This window comes from Bicyclus anynana, chromosome 19 (genome assembly GCF_947172395.1).
Source record: "Bicyclus anynana chromosome 19, ilBicAnyn1.1, whole genome shotgun sequence".
Classification (NCBI taxonomy): Eukaryota; Metazoa; Arthropoda; class Insecta; order Lepidoptera; family Nymphalidae; genus Bicyclus; species Bicyclus anynana.
Genome location: NC_069101.1, coordinates 13,605,561 through 13,624,946, shown reverse-complemented (window position 1 = coordinate 13,624,946; position 19,386 = coordinate 13,605,561). Strand labels below are relative to the sequence as shown.

The following is a 19,386-nucleotide window of genomic DNA, read 5'->3' as shown; positions in this document are numbered from 1 at the left end:
ATTAGCATACTGTTAATTTATTTTAAAAAACATTACAATTTAAAAAACTCTCATCATCCCTATTGTGGATGACATTGGATGAAGAATTGAAGAGTGTATATAAATTAGTGTGATTATAACTAACAACAGATAATAAACACATCTGCAAATAATTTAACATTCCATTTGTAGGCTTCTGGCATCGACAAGCTGATTCCTGGCATGGTGATCGATGACTACTTGTTTGATCCGTGTGGATACTCCATGAACGGGGTCGCTAAAGATGTAAGTACTGTCTGCTGCCCACTTCTAACGTGAATACGTGCGTTTTGGGTTTGGTCAATTGCTTTTCATTAAGATTTAATAGACGGCAATTGAGGAAACCCAGAAAACCAACTCAAGACAAAGAGTCAAGTAAAAATTGTGATTTGTAATGCAAAAGGCGAGGCAGAGGGACGGCGCCATTTTGAGATTGATGATTGCATCATAACATATTCACGTGATTTATTGTGTACAGCCGCATTCCTAGATCTTTAGCTAGATTTGCCATTGTCAAGGGATGGTTTTTTTTATTCTTTAAAAGTTAGTCCTTGACAATCTCACCTGATGGTACGAGATGATGCAATCTAAAATGGAAGCGGGATAACTTCTTAGAAGTAAAATGAAAATCCACAACCCTTTCGGTTTCTTCACGACATCGTACGACGCTAAATCGCTTGGTGGCACGTCTTTGTCGGTTGGGTGGTAACTAGCCACAGCCGAAGCTTAAAAGTTAAAAGCTAAGTTGCAGTCTTTAGTTGAATTCACTCGTAGACTACATATAATTTGCCTGGAAGGATGTATTTCTATAACTTCTATAAATAGGTATTTGCTAATAATAGTAATTTTTACTTACGTAGATTATATTACTTATGTTTTTGTTGTGCCTCCCGAAGCGAAATTTGGAACTGCCATCTGTAAGTTTTTGTAGAGCATTGATGCTATTTCTGATTTTCTATAATTAGTATTAATCTTCGTAGCTAGTGAAACCGAACATTTTTATCAGGCTACCCTCAAGTCTTTTACTTTATATTATACAAAGTCACTGTCACTAAAGACTATATGTTAAAATTGAAAAAATGGGGATCTATAAATCTAACGAACATTATGACCTACGACGTCATTAAATCGCACCATTTTGTATGGAGCCTTTTTCAGGGATCCGCGGCAGCGCCGCAAAACTGACCCTTTAAATCCCTGTAGCTCCAAAACTAATAATCGCAGATACCCTGTTACTTTTACAAAATTGCTTTACTATTAGCATACTCCTAATTTATATACAATTCAAAAAACTGTCATCATCCCTATTGTCTCCGCAGGGCTGCTACATGACGATCCACATAACGCCGGAGCCGGCGTGCTCGTACGTGTCGTTCGAGTCGAACGTGTCGGCCGCGAGCTACGAGGCGCTGCTGGCGCGCGTGCTGGCCGCCTTCCGCCCCGACAAGTTCCTCGTCACCGTGTTCGCCACCAAGGTCAGTTTGTTTGTTTGTTTGTTGGAGTAATCGAAACGCATAAAGCGCCATCTGTGGTAACAAAGTATGTTGTTTGGAAGCACCCCCCCTCGATCTATTTTATTCTGTTTTTGGTATATATTGATATAACGGCAACAGAAATATATAATCTGTAAAAATTTCGGTTCATGAGACACGGCTTGCGTGTTAGTAATATAGAGTCCGTTTAATCCTTTGGGTACAGAACTCCAAAACTTAAAATTATCTATTAAAATTCATTTTTAACCGAAAAATATTCCAGGACTCGCCAGCGGCGGACGCTTCACGGCAGATCAAGAAGTTCTCGTCGCAGGGCGTCTACGAGCAAAAGGACGCGCAGTTCTGCCGGTTCTCGGGCTACGACCTGCACTACGCGCTGTTCGCCAAGTTCCCCAGCTGAGGAAGCGCCCCGCCACCCCCCCTGCCCGCCCGCCCCCGCCCCGCGCCCGCCCGCCCCGCCGCAGTCGGGGCCCGCCCGCCGGCGCGCCGCCTCGCGCGCGTGCTCGCGCACTCCCTCCGCACGCCGTACGACGACTCGCCGCGACTGTCCTGCCGACTGCGCCAGACCGTGTCGCAGAGCTGCAGCATGGCGGCTCGCGACGGGGTATACCATGACAGACGCGATGTCAAACTCGAAAGCCACGACTCGGAACTTGAGAATGACGTGACACTACACGACTGGCAATTCCACGACGTGCCACTCGATACACGCGAAAACAAAGATGTGAAGGGACACGATTTGCAGTTTGAAAAAGAAAACGTGCCATACAGAAGAGAAGACACGAAACATGCAAAGGCGAATGAGACACTCGAAAAACGCAATTCTGTTGACACAAAACATGCAGTGACAGACGAACCGCACAGACATGACGTCACACTGGAGAACAATGTACCGCTTGTGAGGGAACAGAGGAAATATTCAGAGAGCACGATAGAAATGGCACGCGACAGTGTGGCTTTACTCCGTACAACGGGTCGCGAGAGCGTCGCCTTGCTGCGGCGTATAGCGTGCGTGCTGCTGGCGTGCCGTTGCCGTGCCAACGGCGCGTGACGGGGCGAAGCGTGCCACTCGCGACCGCCTTAGGCGCTTGCGTTTCCCCGTGCCATAACGTGCCAATAACGTGCTATAATCCCCAGGCTAGTAGTTGCTGTTGATGACGTCTTAATCTTCTGGTTAGAAACTATCTTTGACTGGCAAATGTGCCAGTGTTCTACTCGTTGGCTGGTTGCTGCACGAATGGCATTTTATATTGGTGTTGCCATTGTTGTACTAGTAATCATCCGTGCTAGTAGCTTTATACTCTGCCAATTTTTGACGAATTTCAGTACAATGCCAGTGTCATGCCAGTAATGCCAACCGATAGTTGGCAGTACTTCCAACATACAAAAACGCAATGCATACACTGATGATTCATAACTGCATTGGAAGAGGAATTTTCCATATTACAATTTGTACATATAGAGACTACCCTAGTTAAACACCTCGTGCATGCCACTGGTTGGCAGGTGTCTTAGAATGGCACGTCTCGCGTCTTGTCTCAACCGGCCCTAGCTTTCTATGATCAATAGATACATAGTACATTTTACTTGAAAAAAGTAGATTTCTTAAAAATTTAATGCACACATCGTATTAATGTCCCTTTCTTTAACACTTTGTACATATTAAAACAATTACTTAAGAACCGGAAACGTTTACGCTTTTAAAATTGTCATTTTGTGTAAATATTTTGAGAAAATTTTAATTTTTCAAGATCAATCAAGGAATTGAAAATATTAATTTTCTACATATTTTTTTCTATTACATATCTTAAGAGTAATTATTGGTTTTTTTATTGGAATCAAGATTTTGAAAGCGTGTTCCGGCTCTTAATAAACTTAGAATGGACGGTAGATCGATATTTACTATCTGTTTTCAAGTTACTCACTGTGGTTTTACTAAAATTAATATAAGGGTGTTTTCACACATTTGGCAATGGACTTCGCTGTACCATCCATAACGGCGATCGAATTTTCATTATAGAAACTGAATTGAAACAAAGAAATGTTTTTAATTATTTTACATTGTTTAATTTTTTTTTTATTTTACACTTTATAAAAAATAATTTATACAGAAAGTTCGCTTTAGATTGCATTATAAATATTTGGTTAGTAATGCGTTTGATTCAAGTTTTAATTCATTCATTTATCTTCTTTTCGAACATGTGTGAAGACACCCTTTCACTGCTTTTTTCGATATGCGATTATAATAAGAGTAGAAAATGTGACAATATTTTTCAATCCTCAACTTGAACCTTTGCACACTGCATTATTCTTATTCATAAAAAAAATCGTGTGCATAGGTCATACACCAAGAGGGCGTGGGCAACATACAATAGTTATTAATTATGAAAAAAAAAAACAGTTTCCAACTGTCTTTTTTTATTGATAAATCTAAATCCGACTAAAAACAGAAATTTACAATCAGGAGCAAAAGGGAACTGAACGATTGAAAGTGGTAAAATATTAATATAATAATTTTAAAAAGATTTGTTTTTTGTAACTTGTAACAATATAATTCAAAAAGTGCTTGACAAATTTTAAAAATTCTTTCACCATGAAGATGATAAAAGAATTTTTAAAATTAACCGAGTAGCATAGGCTATATTTTATCCCCGTGTTCTCACGGAAACGGAAGCTATACAGTTGAAACCGCGGGGCGCCACTTTCAGTTTAACTAACAACCCCTCAATATTGCCCACACCCTCTCGGCCTACAAGCGAACTTGTACAAATCTCGTAAATTAAACAAAGTATATACGAGTAAGTATTAGCAGGGTGTCGTTTTATGTGATGTAACTGAACCATTCCATGTTATGCGTGATCCCAAAGTGATAAAAAATAGTGTTAAAAAATTAACTAATTGTAGTAGTTTCGTTGTGACGTCACTAGTCTACCAAGCCAAGTAAAATACACCTCATATTCATATATATGCACAAAATCAGTGCCTACCCCCAAATAGTACGACCAAGGAACTTTTTTTTTTACTCTTTACAAGTTAGCTCTTGAGTACAATCTCACCTGATGGTAAGTGATGATGCAATCTAAGATGGAAGCGGGCTAGCTTGTTAAGAGGAGGATGAATATCCACACCCCTTTCGGTTTCTACACGACATCGTACCGTAACGCTAAATCACTTGGCGGTACCGTTGGGTGGTAACTAGCCAAGACCGAAGCCCCACCAGCCAGACCTGAAACAATTGCGAAATCCTCAGTCGGCCCAGCCGGGGATCGAACCCAGGACCTCCATCTTGTAAATCCATCGCGCATACCACTGCGCCACGGAGCTCGTCCCTGTTTTAATGTCATGTTTTTTTTTTAGTAAATCAATCATTGAATCAAAAAATGCCACTAATAAATTGTCTGGGGACTTACTCTCGACCCGCGTCAATATTCTTGTGCATGCCATTTATTGCATTTCGGTAAGAACATCTACATTTTATACGCTTGGTCGGCTAGTATACACCGTTACGTTTGCAATGAATTGACGCTCGTGTAGAAGATATTTATTATATTGATATAAAAATTCAAAATTTTGATTTTTAATTTCGATTCCTGAAAAGTATCTAAAGTATACAAATATTTTAAAAATAATTTAAATAAAGATATAATATGCCTTAAAATATTTTCTTTTTAATAGTTTTACCTTAAATAATTTCTTTATTTGTATTTTTGATTAAAGTGTTTAATTTATTTTCTTTGTCCTTTTCTAAATACTTTGGTAATTATTTCATGTACCTTTATATCTAAATATTTGAATTTTTATATCAATGATTGTATAAATATAAAAATTTAAATAATTTGGTAGTTTAGTAGATTCTACTGTAACGCGTAGTTTACATGTGCGTAATGATATTTTTAATTGATGTAAAAAAACGCACATGAAAAGAAAATATGTGATAAAGTTAACGATTTAATTCTATTTTTAAAAACGTAAAAAGACAAAAATACTTAAAATGTTGTATTTTTAAAAAAATATTTTGAAATAAAGTCTATATCTCACGGAGAATGGTTGTAGAGCCTTTGCTCTACTACATCGCAGGCAAAACTCGTCTTCGTGAGATAAAACTTGTTGCCAAGCGACAAAATTAAAAAAAAAACATATATAAAAACTGTAGATCAACATATATAAGGAATTTAACTTTCACTTAAAATGTTATACTAATTTCTCATCTACCAATGATCTATTAACAGTAGATTTGAAGTTGAAATTAAAATGTAAAGCATAGTCTACACATTTATAAGTATAACATCATTGAAGTGTTATATTAGCTAAATAACATTTAGTCAAAAAGTTATATTGTCTAGAAGTCATCAATGTTTTAGTAGTTAACTTTTAAATGTACTAGATCGTTATTCATTATCAATTTAATTCCTGGACTAAACGTGACATTTGAAAAAAACCGAAACTATCTTTAATTTGACATATCAGTGAGTGCACAAAATTTACAAAGACGCATTTAAAGAAAGCTTCGTGAATGTTAGGACATTTTTTTTATATTAAAGTAATTGTAATAATTAGGATGATTTCGTTTTACTAAAGTGTTATAACTCATTCAAATTAAAATGGCTGATTATGATAATTACATTAATATATGTTTGTATAGATTATTATCTGAATATATGAAAATATAATAAAAAAAATGTATAGACATTTTAGTAGCGTAGTATGTGTTATATTAGTTACATACCTTGCTATGCAAAGGCAGGGATTGGAAGGGGATCCTGAACGGCAAGGATTTTTAAAGTGCGATTGTTTTAGCACGCGCACAATTTTTAACAATTTTTTCTGAACATTTGTATGCGAAACTTACCTGATGATGATTTCCTTGAATTCCAATCAAGAGTAATTTTAACTAGATAAATATTAAATGGAAACGGGCTTTTCGAACAAATGTTGGGAAATTTACGTAAGAATCGTTAATTAAATTAAAATAAATAAAATATGTTATATAAAAAAATCTCAAATATTACGAAATGTTATTTATTAAAATGTTACATTACAGTGTCTGTACTAACCTTTATGTCTTCGTATTGGTGTAATATTTCCAAATGGTTCAGCCAACTGACCCAAGAAAATATAATTTGAATGAGTTTATACAAATGACTAATGTAAGTACTTTGTGGTAGGAAAAATAGTTGTAACGCAGTTTAGCATTCATACAGTTCAACTATACCGTAACAACGCAACCAAATGTAGTGTCATTGAAAAAAAAATGTCAAGAGTATTCTCTCTTCGGGTACAAATTACAATTAAGTATAAAATATTTAAATGTAGCCTATTTATTTGGCTAATTATTAAAAATTAAACTTGGAAACTTACTAAAATATAGGCGAGTGACGTTTACGTCTTTGCCGATGGTATGTGTAATTTTTTTCATGTAATCTGACATTACACTATCACAACTTACTATAAACTGACTTTAGTATTCTCATTTGTTATGTAGCTGCATTAAAGAGTAAAATTAAATTTTGGTGCCAAATACATTCAGGGCTGAAGTCGTAAGTTAATAAGTAGTTATTTTAAAACTTGTCCTATCGTAGTTCCGGAACTGTATGTTTGTTACACGGTGGTAAAAGGTCAATTTATTGCGAATGCTAGTTATATGATACATGTATCTCAGTATCGGATGTCAGCGAGCGACATCCAACAGGCAGGGGGGTGACGTGATCGTGAGAGTTATTCAATTGAATAAAAGATTTCTTCTCATTTAACACGTGTCTTTTATTTTTATAAATTTATAAATATATAATAAATTATTATTACAAGTAAACCCTTGAGTTATATCACATTCAATATTAATAAAGTACATAAGGTATATAAATAGAAATTAATTTGCCAAATGTGGCTTACCTTAAAAATGAACAAAAAATACAATGTCTTGATAGCTTGTTGCTTTGTGTCCCAAACAACAAGTTTCCATCTAAAGAGTACAATACTAATGTTATTTAAACGGGTACATACCACGATAAAACGACGAGATAATTATTGTCGATATTTCGACCCAGTTGCATGGATCGTGGTCACGACGGGACTGCGATCAACTGGATCGAAATATCGACAATAAAAATCTCGTCGTTTTATCGTGGTATGTACCCGTTTAAATATCATTCATAATGAACACCCACGAAATAAGTTTAAAATCATTAGTACAATACTAAATTAACACAATACATCCATTAAACACGGGCTTGAAAGGTTTGACAAAAATTAAGAAATATCACAAGAGGGAGGGGGTGTAGTAAGATATCACTTGTATTTTTATTATGTCCAAATAAAATAATACTATACCAGTATTTAATACTATTGATTTTAAAAATTTTTAGATTTCTAGACGTATTCAAAATACACATGATTTATTAAGTCTTAACCCTCAGCACGTTTTGTCAAGGGGAGGGGGAGGGTGCCATTAAAAGTTTAATGCAAAAAAATCACGTGATTAATGAACGGTTCCTTAGGTGTTCCTAGAAAGTTTTACCAACCAGCAAATAAGAATACTTAAATAAATTTTGTAACGAAATAAAAATAAGCGCTGAGGAATAAAAAAAACTGAATTATTCACTTATACTTACTGCATTATACACAACCGTTAAACCGTTACAATACAAATACAAAATAACAATTAATAATTCTGATTATACAGGTACAATATTATATAAAAATATTCGATACAATATTCTAAATAATACACTATAATACCTTCACCTATAGATAAAAACAGTCTTTAAATTTTGAGAATATAATAACATTACAAAAATATAGTATTTTTAAATCTATAAACTAAGATAATAGAGCAGATCGTTTGCCTGAAGTAATTTTCACATAATTTCTCAAAAAAAGTACAGAGAGCATATTTTCAAAAAACCTTATTCACATTTTTGACAAAAAGAGTACAGGGAGCAACATTGAAAAATACCTTATAATTCAGGAAGTTATGGTTCTAAAATATTGAATATGCTGAATGAACTTTGCTCTGATAAAAGACGAATTTATAACTAGATAGCGCTATTTCAACTCCTTAGAAATTCGCGTTTACGTTTACGCGATCGTCACAATATCAAACAGTTGGCACACTATCACTAGGCACACAGTTGTCGAACAGCGGACTTCCGACGTGATGATGATAAATTATAGAGTTAGTACCCACTACTCCGGCACTCGGCACGGCGGCACGTAGCCCTGGAACATCGCTCCGAGGTGCTCCGCCACGGCGACGCACAGTGCGTCGTGCTGCGGCGCCGCCACCACCTGCAGGCCCAGGGGGAGGCCGTCCGCGTTGAGGCCTAGCGGGACCTGGAGAAATAGGCTAGTAATCTATCTAGTAATAGGCATTTTCGAGACAACAATACGAGTCAGAACTCTGTCGGCCATGATGGTCTATATTTTAAATGTTTCATGACGTCACGTTAGCACTAAACATTAATCAAACGGAATGTTAGACAAAATTTTTATAAATTCGTTTGACGTTTATACGTTTAGTGACATCAAGTGACGCTATAAAATGGACGAGTTAACGTTTGGAAAAATTTACTAAATAAATAAAGTAATTAATTATTAAATTTAGTTTTTTATTAATTGATATCGATATACATATTTCGAACATTACAAAATTAATATTGCTTAAATATAAAATTTGATATGAATCAGCGGTGGGTTTTCCTTTTTTTAGCAATGAACGGCTAAATTTTCAGCTGTAAACACTTTTTGACTGCTTAGTGGGAGTTTTCAATGTTTTGATACTGTGACGATCGCGTAAACTCTCAGTTCTACAGTAGTGCCTACAATCAGAATTGATCAATTCCTTAGAAATTCTCGTTAACGTTTACGCGATCGTCACAATATGAAAACGTTGAAAACTCCCACAAGGCACTCTGTTTGGTGTCATATAATGTCTAATATAGAATGTACCGTTTGATACACTAAAAATAATAAACGTATTTTCTTTCTTTCTCGGCCCATCAAGGTAAAATGTACTTAATGCACCAACCTATAAAGTCGTGAATCGTATGTAATACGTCATGTCTAATAAATACCTGCGCGGCGGGAAACTTCAGCGCATTGAAGACGCCCCAGAAGGCGAAGTTGAAGGGCCGCAGGAACGCCTCGCAGTGGTAGGGCGCCGGCGCGGGGGCGGAAGGGAACAGCAGCACCCCGTCAGACCCTAGGGTCTCCTGGCGATGGCAAAGACAATATTTGGTTATTTAGTAATAACCACAGATTAATCAATAATATACAAATGGTGCGCACGGAACACATCGGTGTCGTACCCACCAAGCGATTTAGCGTTCCGGTACGATGACGTGTAGAAACCGAAAAGAGTGTGGATTATCATCCTCCCCCTAACAAGTTAGCTCGCTTCCATCTTAGATAGCATCATCACTTACCATCAGGTGAGATTGTAGTCAAGGGCTAACTTGTAAAGCATAAAATAAAAAAAGCTGTCTTCAGGTTACAGCTTACAACTATAGCAAAACCATTACTCTCCTTCTTACGCAGTCGGGTAAAATGTGTCGTTACAACTTTATGGTCTTAATTTTTTCCGCCTAGCCCCCTTTCACAACCCGCGATAAGGAACTTCGTTTTAAAAACATCAATTTGGTGAAGAGTATATTCTTAAAGTAATAGTAGGAAATAGTAGTCTGAGACGGATATAACGTCAGGTGGTGTGACTTGTTTCCGTAAAGAGTGGGGAGTTAGAGAGGGGTCGATCGGTTGGCGGGAACGACTTGCTATATAAGGCGTCCGGTCGGCTTCAGTATGCTCGTGGCATTCGAGCCGTTCACATTTCTTGTTGTGAAACTCTTTATGGGTTACTTGGGATAGGCGGGGAGAGTGACTGGAGTGTAAAAGAGGAGTATTGGTTTAACTGCCCAGGGTGCCCTTAATCCTACACACAACATTCACAAGTGCGTGACTCCACTCAAGGTCATTCTCTGCCATTCTAGGGTCTTATTTTGGTTACAGTCTGATTTGTTAATTAAGTTGTCCTGACAATTGTTGTAAATCATAACCATTGTTCTACATTTTTCTTATTTTTGTAAATCACTTCTGAGACTAAAATTACATAGTATCAGTATGTCAGTGATGGTCACTCACCAGCAGATCGTCTTTGAGCTGCTGCGTGAGGCGGTCGGCCCACGCGGCCGGCACGGGCGGCAACACTTGCTCGTCCAAACATTTAAAAATGGCCGCCAGAGTGAACTGAGACGCGCCTACCAACTGAAACATGACAAACAAATCAGTATTAAAAAAGCACTATAGTTTTTCACATACAATTTTATTAAATTAAAAAAAAATGCAAAAAAATATGATATTAACCAATATTTTGCAGTACATTTTTTCTTTATATATTTATTATTACTTCTTAACTTTTTCTATAAGCTTGGTAATGTAAGATTAATATGTATTATGTACTAATCGTATATTATTTTATATAATATTATTATTTAATAATTATTGTTAGCGACGCAGCAAACGTATTTCAAATCGGTCCGTGAGTCTCACCCTGGGGTCATGCCTGAAAATCAGCACTACAGCCCTCAACTGTAGTATCGAGCTGAGGCAGCGCCCTATTCAGCTGAATCTCTTTATTATATTAACTATACTATATACTAAGTACAGACAGAGTAACTTTGTAATTTAAGTAGGTATCTTTAAGTACCTTGTAGGCTCTGTTTGTAGTATTAGTTTGTAATTTCTTCTTGTTTTTTAATATGCTTTTTATCGCTGAATAAAGGATTTTTATTATTATTTTATTATTTATTATATTTTTCGAGTTTATTCCATAAGAATCGATTTTTCATATATAGCCCCCGGTATGAAAAAAATATAGGCAGTAAAATTCGATGAACGAAGACACTGCGTTCCGGTTTGGTACGCAACCTATTTTGCGCACCTTTCACGGTGCGCTGCATCTATTTAGACAGACGATCTGAAAGAGTAAACTCTATTAGCGCGTTGGAGCTGACACACGCTTTTTTTATCTAGTAGAACAATTTAAGACCCTTTTAAAGAAAGTTTACAGAACAGTTTTTTTAATCTTAATAAAAAAAAAATAGTTATTGCACTTCACAACACTCACACACACTAAGCTGCTGAGCTATAATACTATTTTTGTAAATAATGTTTAATTTATGTTGTAGAAGATACATATTAGTAAGTAGTAGTAGATAAGTAATACAGTTTACTGGTAATTTTATCTGTAATGTTTAACAAAAATTAGATCTTTAAAATCTTAATTACAGCAGCTACGGCATTGAAAAAATTAATTAAAAATAGAAAACTTTGAAAAATCCGAAAATAAAATATAACTTGATCACCCTAGGGATTTTTGGAAAATTATTCAAATTAGTTTTAGATCATTACGTTTTATTCATTAATTACGGGACATCCTGTATACATTAGTATGGATTATTCAAAAACATCGCATACCTTTTTAGCCAACTCGACGAGTCCGTTGACCTCGCCCTCATTATTCGCCAACAGTTTGGGGAAGGAGTCGGCCTCTTTGGTCATAGCGTGTCGCCACAGAGCGAAGGAATGGTTGAACCCTTCGTGGTAGTAGGGCTTGGGTGCTTGCTCGGTGTTCTCTGCCTGGCTCGACAGACGGTATATCACTCTGGAATAATATAAACCCATCATCAAAATCCATCAAAAACCAATTTATTAAACGCAAGCATATAGAAAAATCTCATTATAATGTTAATGATTGTATCGATAAGAGGTTCCCAAACTGTTTTTTCTCATAGACCACTTCCAAATATAATTGATTGCAGTGGACCCCCTGCTAAATTTCAATCCAAATATCAACAGCCACCAGGAAATAACAGATTTAAAAAAAAGTGAAAATTAATTACTTAGTTAATTAATCAATTGATTGTGTTGTGAGTGGATGGCAGATAGTATAATTGTCCAGGCAAAAAGTTATAACAGCCAACTTAAATTTTTGATATCTACTCACAGGACAAGGAAGCAATCAATTCACAATTATTTTACTTAGAAAACTCCCCATTTCTCTGGTTTCATAAAACCAGATAAATTTTCGTGGACCCCCGCATACGAATCGTGAACCCCCAATTTTATGTCATGTCAACGTAGACCCCCGCCGAGTCTTCCGTAGACCCCTGGGGGTCCACTTGAACCACTTTGGGAATCGATGATATAGATGATAAAAAAGCTAGGTGTTGAACTGCACTATACTTAGTTCTAGATAAGTTTGTTAAATGGTGGTAAACAAAAAATATATAAACCCTGGCTGATTTTGTTGTGGCCTTTAATTTTAAGTATTCGACTTTAATTACCACCATTAAATCATGACATAACTTAACGTTTCTAAAGTGCTTGTTAAGCCTAATTGAAATAAATGAATTTTGAATATAAAATGAATAAAAACATAAAAACCGGCCAAGTGCGTGTCGTGTCACGCGCAATGTAGGGTTCCGTAGAATTAAATTAGCACTTGAAACTTTTATTTAATATACAAAAATACCGATAACGATACAATGGACAGACCACAAAAAAATCATTCTCACTTTGCATATAGGAAAGGAACCTAAAAAAATATTTTTTAACCACTTAATAAGACATAATTAATAAACATACGGATGCCAAATGTCAGCTTACTAGTTCTAACAGACTCTCGAGTTATGAAAATTTTATCTAATTAATTAACAACAAAATTTATATGCAATTTTCATGTTCCAAGTAGGTACATTATTTTAAGTTGGTTGACTTTATCCACATTTTTACTTTACATACTTATGCTAAATTGAAGCTTTCTATTAGTAATAGTTTTTGTGCTAAACCACAGACAGATAGCATGGCGAAACTATATTCCTCCCACATTCCTTGTGGACCACGGAACCCTAAAAAGCAATATAAAAGTAACCCTGGCTGAGTTTTTTTTCCACCTGAAGTTTATTTTTTCACAAATACCGCGGGTATCATGGATTTTTCTAAGATAAAAAAAAGTTCAGATTTTGCTCAATAACAGTATTTTCCAGTGAGTAAAACTTACTTTTTCATCGCTTTTTTGAGATCACTGCAAACTGGGCTGACGCGCAAATCGTTGACACTCTCCACGTAGTAGAACTTCAGGTCCTGTAGAGGAAATAAAGTTCAAACAAAGTGTGTAACGGAATTTGGCAGCTTTTTTGTACTTTCCTCTGGTGTGGTACGAGGTCGATTGACCTCGTAACTCTTAAAGAAGATAGACGTACGAGGTCAATTGACCTCGTACCGCAGCGAACGTGTTAATATTTATGAAATGTTATCCTTTGACTGCAATCTCATGTTAAGTGATGATGCAGTCAAAGATAGTAAGTTTTAAGCATCGTACTAAATAAATCATAAATCGTACCAGTACGTCTTAGCTGGTAGGGTACACATGACCGAAGTCTACGACCAGACCAGACCTGAGCTAATTTAGAAAATACAAAATCCTCAACTGGGCATCGAACCCAGGATTTATGTTCAGAGAGATCACCTATCAAGAACATGTACCAATCAAACCTGAACCCATCACTGAAAAATCGCATCAAAATCAGATTAGTAGTTTTGGACTCTATCCTCCATGTCCTCTCATCATCATGGGTACTTTGATACCTACCGGCAAAGGCGTACCGCCAAGCGATTTAGCGTTCCAGTACGATATCGTGTAGAAACCGAAAGGCATATTCATTCTACTCATTCTGTTCTTGAGCGCTTCCATCTAAAATTGCTTCATCACTTACCATCAGGTGAGATTGTAGTCAAGGACTAACTTGTAAAGGATAAAAAAAAGCTTGTACTGTAGCCAGCATTATAGTATGGCAAGTTCGTTGATGACACTCCCATTATATGCGGTTGACGGGGGGAAAGACTGCGCGGGTGTGAAATCGTGCGTTCGGGAAAGTGAGGTGCATCAGTCGTGGGTTTTTCATTCATCGCTACACACCCCCCCTCCCGCTCCCGCATCGGGAGTGTTACGAACGAAGTTGCCAAGCTATAAGCATCAACATTAAAGGTTACCTTGACATGGACTTGTCTGTCTAAATCCAGCAGATGCGCCTTATCAGCCGCCACCACCTTGGTCAGAGGGATGAGGTCCTCGCAGTGCCTGCTGAGGAACCCTATCGAGGCCATGGTGGGATCCTTGCCCGAACGGAGAGCCGAACCTGTCACCCATCATTTTTAGTTACAGCTACATTTTTTTAAAAGCCAATGTTTTATGTTTCACTAGCGGACGTCCGTTTCGTCCGCGTGAAACCCTACTACTACCCTAGCCTACTCCCACCTACCCCTACCCCTACCTTACCACGCAACGGAAGCTTAAAAAATGCAGTAACTTCTCCCGTTTTCCCAACATTTCCCTTCACTGCTTTGCTCCTATTGATCGTAGCGTGATGAAAACTATACTATAACCTGCCCAGGAGTATGTAGAATAATTGTATCAAGTTCCGTTAAAACCCGTCGAGTAGGAAATAACGAACATACAGACAGACAGACAAAAATTTAACAGATTGCATTTTTACATCAGTATCGATCACTAATCACCCCCTGATAGTTATTTTGGAAATATAATTCATGTACAGAAGTTACATCTCTAAAGATTTATTATAAGTATAAATAAATGAATATGAACTTATGACAAGAAAGCTTGGAAATTGGATGAAATAATAAACCTTAAGCAGAGGTTAAATGATGTTTTCAATGTAAACTAGGCTGTAACTTTAATCTACACTGATTTTTTGTATTTTTAGAGAAAACGCTCCGTAACTCTTGGACCGATTTTAAAAAACCTTTTTTTCATGCTAAAGCTAAAAGCTACCTTGTAAATGACTAACCTAATATTATATCCCCGTATTCCTTCAGGAACTACGCGGGTATTAGTAAGAAGTTGTTCCAATAATGATGGTATAAATATGAGGGTATTTGATGACTTGAGTTCAGTTCTTTGTTAAGCAGCATGAACACCGTCACGCTGCTAGTTGCGTTAGTGAATTTGTGCAATAATATTTTGTGTTTTAATCATTGATAATGTTTTATGATGTTAATTAATCATCAATTAATCATAAATTGTATAGTGTGGGCATGGAGAATTTGCCGGGCAGGGGAGGTGAGTGTTGATGCATTCTAATTCCCTTAAACCTACACCCAAATCACAAGTCCTTGGACCTGCTCGAGGTGTTTCCTCTACCACAAAATGATGGAACAATCACTGTCGTTGCTACCCGTCACGTCACAGTACGTTACCCTTCAAGCTGGTGTGTCCCGCAGTGGGGTTGAGCGCGTACAGGCCGCAGTAGAACGCGGGCATGCGCGTCGAGCCGCCGATGTCGGAGCCTGCAACACGCAAACAAGCGATTATGGCTACGTTCCACTTGGCGATCAGAACGTTCAAAATACTCTTGCCTGTTGTTCCATATGCTATCGTTTTGGATGTTTTAGTCGCCAAGTGGAACGAAACCTAAAATATCGTTTGGGGCTTGGGCAATCACAACACTGACGTATGATATGTAGGGCGCGGATGATGCATGTCTGACTAAGTTATACGTCGTTTTACATTCAGTATGGCGGACAAGCAAAGATGACGGATTTGATGGTACCTACATTTGAATGCTCTTCAAAATGGATGAATGAAAGGGTTTGGCGAAGATTATGAAAATAAAAATGTAGCTTCTACTGTTTTTTATAAGATTTAGAAATAGATACTCACACAGTGCTATGGGGCACGCCAGCGCAGCGCTCAGGGCTGCCTCGCCGCCGCTGGAGCCCCCGGGCGTGCGGCCTGTGTGGTACGGGTTGTTGGTCTGCCCGAACACATTGTTGCGAGACTCTTGCCTGCAATATACAACAATCTGTAGAACATACACAGAAACCATATTAATAGGGGTTAAAGTATGAAATTGCCGTTTTATTGCAATAGGTTTTTTGAATTGACATAGAATCTTCATGGTTTGAGGTTTTCGAATGAAACTTTTTTCAAATGGTTTCTATGATGTTCTTTTTTTAAAAAATGTGAAACATTTGAATATCGGCTTTCAATTGTTTTTGTTATTCAATTTAGACAACAAAGATGGATACTGCGAAAAGTCGAGTGATTTTTGAATACGAGTTCCGACGCGGAACTAACGCGGCAGAAACAGCCCGCAATATCAATGCTGCGTTTGGAGAAGGGTCTACTAATGAACGCACCGTGCAATTTTGGTTTAAACGCTTTCGTGATGGAAATTTCGACTTGAAGAATGAGCCACGAGGAAGACCGCCCACACAGGTTGTTTCGTTACGTCAGAATAAATTCAATCTCCGCTCAATTCGATGATCGATGTTGGCACTGATTTGGTACAATGGCAACACGCAGCTTAAATCAGCTGTCATGCGCGTCGTATTCAAGTTTTTTGAAAGAACGGTACTCAACGCAGTGACAGATACTGTCAACGAAATCAACCGCCGAAAAGGATCGACCGCGTCGCGTGGACCTTTTTGAACTTTGAAAATCACCATCAATCACCGAGACTACAAATTATACTACGAAATTTCCCTGTCCCTACGCGTAGTGGAAGTCAACGAGTACATCACAATTAAAGGTACGTACGTGCATTATAATTGTTGTTGTACAGAACTCAGCAAAACATCGATATCGTCAAACACCCAAGGCGGAGTTTGAATTTTCCCAATGTAGTAGCAGGCCATCTAATGCGAGTTGCTACATTTTATGGTGCCGAAACCCGGGACCTCCACTATCAAAGTTTGTGTATGGTATTTTCTGCTAAGCGTATCCGCGGAACTTACGTTTAACCAAATTAATTTTGTTCTCACATTGTTCCATTCAGTTTCTATAAACGTCGATGGTACCTACATAAATTAACGCAATCGAACAGGGATTTATTTCACATAAAGCTAAAACAGAATCGTCACAATAAGAAAATTCATAATTAATTTTATCAACCTTTCAGTATCTTGATGTAATTAGTCGATAATTGGCACATAACTTCAACATAATAGTCACTTTACGTAATAATAATTCACGGTAACGCGCCATAGGTATTTAGCCGAAATTAATTCGGTATTTTACTAAAAACATCGGGTAAGTTGAATGTAGTGAACCGCCTGTCTATACCGTCATCGTTCATCACTAAATAGGCCGAAATTCAACTTTACGGTGTATAACATAGCGGTTATATACGTGTCTCAGTTATTCTGGTAAGTACAGTTCACCACAAGGTTTGTCCCTAAATCAATTACATTGTTCATACAAATGAAGCAAAACTTGTGTGGTGTACTGTTCATTTGAATGCAAACACTAACAAACACAAACACCCTTTGCGAGCATATTTAATATTATTTTGTTTTATATCCGAATTAGATATAAATTGTAGCTTGATTTAAAATCATAACACAATCCAACGTACAAAAATGTCTCTTTTAACAAAACATTCAGCTCGGAAGGGAAGCACCTCAAAGAAATCGCGTTCAAGGTCTGTCGATATCGGATACACATCCCAGGACTTGCCATCTTTACGCAGACAACGAACGATTGCTTATAAGCGGATATGTAAAACATTGGAGATCGGTCTCGCGGCGACTAGCGATCCATCTCAAAAAGACATTTTTTATTCCTACCACCAGGATATAAAAAAAATTTCGTCTGATTTCGAAAGCGCACATTTTATGATTTTAGAAATTTTAGACGACTCAGATAGCGATGATTGTGAGCTTCAAGAGCGTTTCGATGAGATTTATTATAAGATTATAGCGATTTATCGTAGCTTAAACAGTAGTGAGTCACCTGTTTCTCATTCACAATGTAGCGGATTTTCAAATGTACGATTACCCAAAATACAGCTACCTAACTTTGCTGGTGATCTTAAGCGTTTTCCTGAATATTTAGACACTTTTAATGCATTAATTCACAATTCCACATTTCTTAATAATACTGAGAAATTTCATTATTTGGTGTCCTCACTTAGCGGCGATGCATTGACGGTAGTAAAAACTTTTCCGTTAAGCAGCGAATACTACCGCGATGCATACGACGCTCTTGTTACACGTTATAAAGGTAAACGTGATTTGGCCTTTACTTGCTGGAAGGACATTTTAAATATAAATTTTAATTTTAAAAATGCTCACGAATTTCGTAAGTCCCTTGACTTATTTGATGAAAATTTATGTATTTTAAAATCTGTGAATTTACCGGTAAATCAGTGGGACTTCATATTAGTTTATCATATTTTATCGAAATTAGATACAACTATACGACGAGATTTCGAGGAAAAACATTCGAATACCGAACTACCCACGTATGCGCAATTAAAGGATTTTTTGCACTCTAAATGTGAAGCGTTGTTACGAGATACTCATTTTTCGGAGTCTCGAAGTTTCGAAGTCAAACAAAACAAATCATTCCACAAAGTGTCCTTTAACCCTGTCCAACCTAAGCACGTGACTAACGCCCATACCCTAATAGCGTCTAAAGAAAAGCACCCAGTAGCCAGCAGTGTTACAATTCCACGCCCGGCTATCTGCCCCTTCTGTAATGATTCCCATACCATCTCATCTTGTCCAGAATTTTTGAATAAAACAGTCGACGAACGTATGAAAATTGCCACTGACAAAAACTGGTGCTTCAACTGTTTAAAGAGTTCCCATCAGCTCAAGCACTGCACAAGCATTTTTTGTTGTCGAACTTGTAAACGGAAACATCATTCCTTACTTCACCGTGAAGCACCTATTGAAACTAATCAATCTACAGCAACTTTAGTTTCAAGGTCACAGGTCAATACAACTGTGCTGCTAGCAACTGCTATTGTGCAAGTTCAGGATATTTCAGGAACAATGCATTCTTTTCGTGCTTTATTTG

General features: G+C 37.2%; 2 protein-coding genes across 5 annotated transcripts in view; one reads left to right on the top strand and one right to left on the bottom strand.

Moving 5' to 3' along the window:
- The window catches only part of LOC112049231 (S-adenosylmethionine decarboxylase proenzyme), a 40,022-nt gene extending 32,761 nt beyond the window's left edge, over positions 1–7,261 (top strand). The window contains exons 6-8 of the mRNA XM_052887506.1: positions 172–264; positions 1,338–1,493; positions 1,774–7,261. Coding sequence (XP_052743466.1) covers positions 172–264; positions 1,338–1,493; positions 1,774–1,911 — 387 coding nt within the window. The 3' untranslated portion in view covers positions 1,912–7,261. The remainder of the gene's footprint in view (positions 1–171; positions 265–1,337; positions 1,494–1,773) is intronic.
- Positions 7,247–19,386, bottom strand: part of LOC112049232 (fatty-acid amide hydrolase 2) — a 26,506-nt gene continuing 14,366 nt past the window's right edge. For all 4 annotated transcript variants that reach the window (XM_052887503.1, XM_052887505.1, XM_052887504.1 and 1 more), the window contains 8 exons: positions 16,243–16,367; positions 15,780–15,869; positions 14,556–14,701; positions 13,564–13,646; positions 11,979–12,165; positions 10,644–10,766; positions 9,581–9,718; positions 7,247–8,840 (listed from right to left, as the gene is read on the bottom strand). In XM_052887503.1, coding sequence (XP_052743463.1) covers positions 8,694–8,840; positions 9,581–9,718; positions 10,644–10,766; positions 11,979–12,165; positions 13,564–13,646; positions 14,556–14,701; positions 15,780–15,869; positions 16,243–16,367 — 1,039 coding nt within the window. In that variant the 3' untranslated portion in view covers positions 7,247–8,693. The remainder of the gene's footprint in view (positions 8,841–9,580; positions 9,719–10,643; positions 10,767–11,978; positions 12,166–13,563; positions 13,647–14,555; positions 14,702–15,779; positions 15,870–16,242; positions 16,368–19,386) is intronic.